Source organism: Ptychodera flava, unplaced genomic scaffold (assembly GCF_041260155.1).
Source record: "Ptychodera flava strain L36383 unplaced genomic scaffold, AS_Pfla_20210202 Scaffold_82__1_contigs__length_521545_pilon, whole genome shotgun sequence".
Classification (NCBI taxonomy): Eukaryota; Metazoa; Hemichordata; class Enteropneusta; family Ptychoderidae; genus Ptychodera; species Ptychodera flava.
In genome coordinates, this window is record NW_027248404.1 from 292501 (window position 1) to 295034 (window position 2534).

Here is a 2534-nt window from a genome sequence, read left to right on the forward strand (position 1 = left end):
TTCATCATTCTTTCAAAACAAGGCACACAATGCATGATCACATGCATTGCATGTCTCATGCCTATCATCTAAAATAGCATTTTGAATAGTCCAACGTTTTGTTATTATTACAATGAAGATAAAGGAATATAGCTTTGATTTATCAACAGCATCGAATTTATTAGTCTGGACATACCAAAAGGATTGGGAAATCTTGCAGCATTCCTGTTACGAGCCTTTTTTTGGTTTTCAAATTCAGTGTTCATATCCCTCTGTCTTGTTTCAATTCCTCCTCTTGCTTTGCAGCATTGTATTGATACATCCTTTCGCTATTGGCCAGGTTTTGTTCTTGTTTATTTTTTATTTCTGCATCGTCAAGTCTTCGATTCTCATTTTGTTGCCGGAAATAAATATCCCACGCTGTTTTCTGGGATTGAAGATATGAAGAAAATGAACCAAAGTATCGATTATATCTTCTATGTAATTCCCCAGGAGTGCCAATAAATAATTGACATAAAATAAGCAAATGATTCAGTATATTGAGAAAATATGAATAAATTAATTTTCTTTTTTTATTCCCTACGAAACACAATTACCTCATTCTCTGCTACACAGTGTCATCAAACGTACTGTCTCCCTATGAACAATTTCTTCCTCCTGCAATTTAAGGAACATAATTGTCAAAATACAAGATATACAATACTATCAACACATTCGCATATCGAGTCTCATGCTAAGATTTTCTTAATATTTTTACTATATTCTTAAACTTATAAATCACGGATGCATCTTTTTAAACAATGTCTGGTACAAATCAACGTGTTACATGGTTCATGAGGACGAGCGAGTTTTTTATTTAATACGGATAAAGAAGGCATATCGAAGCCTGAACTGATAACAGATTAATATTTCGTCAAAAATTCTGGGATTTAGAATTGTTACAATGTGATAAAAAATATGTGTGCCCTTTCTCCTTAATCTCAGAAACTGTACTAATATGAAAAGGGAAAAATCAAAAGTTTTTGCCAAATGATTCTCAGTTTCAATTATTATTTGTATGTCGATGTGGCAGGCTACAAAGTACAAATTCCTTTGTGGCAGAGCTGGAACATGTGTTAATTATAAAAACTGCAAACGACAAAGCAATAAAGTCTGAAAGCTTGAGAAATATAGCTTTTGAGTTTTTTTGAATGAAAAACACAAGATCTGCCGTCATCATTAAGACAAACGACTATGTTATTATTATAACATGTACATCACAGTTGTTGAAAAACTTTCCGGTCTGAGGAAGGGCGTTAAAAAAGTTCAAGGAAAGCTGCACATTGAATTCCTGTTCGAAAAACAGATGTTACTACCGTGGCCAAAGCCAGTGCATAGGTAACTGATTGTAATACAAACACTAATAGTAATTAATATGTAGTCTAACTGCGCCTTGTTTATCTATACTTTGTCGCTGTCAGGAAGAAATCTCAGCAGGGTGGCGTTTTTTAAATCGATCCCCTTCGAGCTTGGCGGCACATTCAAAATTCGACTGGCTCGTGTAATTGTGGTACTCCATTGTTACAATACAACTCGCAGAAATGTACACCAACAAAAAGGGGCGAGAATATCACAGGGGAAAACCTCTGAGTGATGATGTACGATCTCTGATTGTTGAACTAGTTCAGCAGTTGGGTGGAGACCCGCAAACGGGATTCACACCGAGAGGAACTTTCAAACAAGTAAGCGATCGCCTTCACGTTGATACTCAGCCTTCAAGTAGATACCATCCTACGGTAAGAAATACTCCCAGGAAGTTATTGGATGTAGAGATTGCATACTTAGAAAGTTTAAAGGTTGAAAACCCCGGAATGACATCACGGGAGATGAAAGTTCGGTTGTCGCTAGTTTCGCCAACCGACGTTAGCGAACGAACGATACGACATACTGTACGTAATTATTTCACCGAGGGGAAATGGACGAGGAAACGGTGCACTGCAATCGCACAAGAGAGATTCACATTTGCAAATTTGGAGTACACTCAGAACTACATGGACTATTTGTATACAGTTGAGCCTAGGCGTTTGAAGTTCATGGACGAGTCTGGGTTTAAAACACCCACGGTGAGTCATCCATTGTACGGACATTCACTCATAGGAACCCGTTGCGTAGACATTGTACGATACCATCAGTCTCCAAACACAACGCTGAACCTTCTTGTTGGTTTGGATGGAGTAATGCATGCCAACACAATACAAGGCGCATCTGATTCAGCGACATATACTGATTTCATAGCTGAATGTGTCAACACGGTCACCGAATATGGGCAACCAGCACTCCAAACTGGAGATATTTTAGTTGTAGACAATTGTCCTACCCATCATAGTGAAGTGGCGAGAGTGCTGAATGACTGGCTTCAAGAGCAAGGCATCGATGTCATATACACACCAAAGTACTCGCCCGAGTTTAATCCTGCGGAATACTGCTTCAACAAAGTGAAAACCTGCATCAGTAATGACGCTCATATTGCTGACTTACATACAGAGCTATGCCAGTTGCGATTTTTGAAGCACTAG

At 38.2% G+C, this 2534-nt stretch overlaps 1 protein-coding gene across 1 annotated transcript; it reads left to right on the forward strand.

Moving 5' to 3' along the window:
- Positions 1-1559: 1559 nt before the first annotated feature.
- On the forward strand, positions 1560-2534 carry LOC139128981 (uncharacterized). Its single transcript, XM_070694660.1, has one exon. The coding sequence runs from the start codon at positions 1560-1562 to the stop codon at positions 2532-2534; it is 975 nt and encodes a 324-aa protein (XP_070550761.1).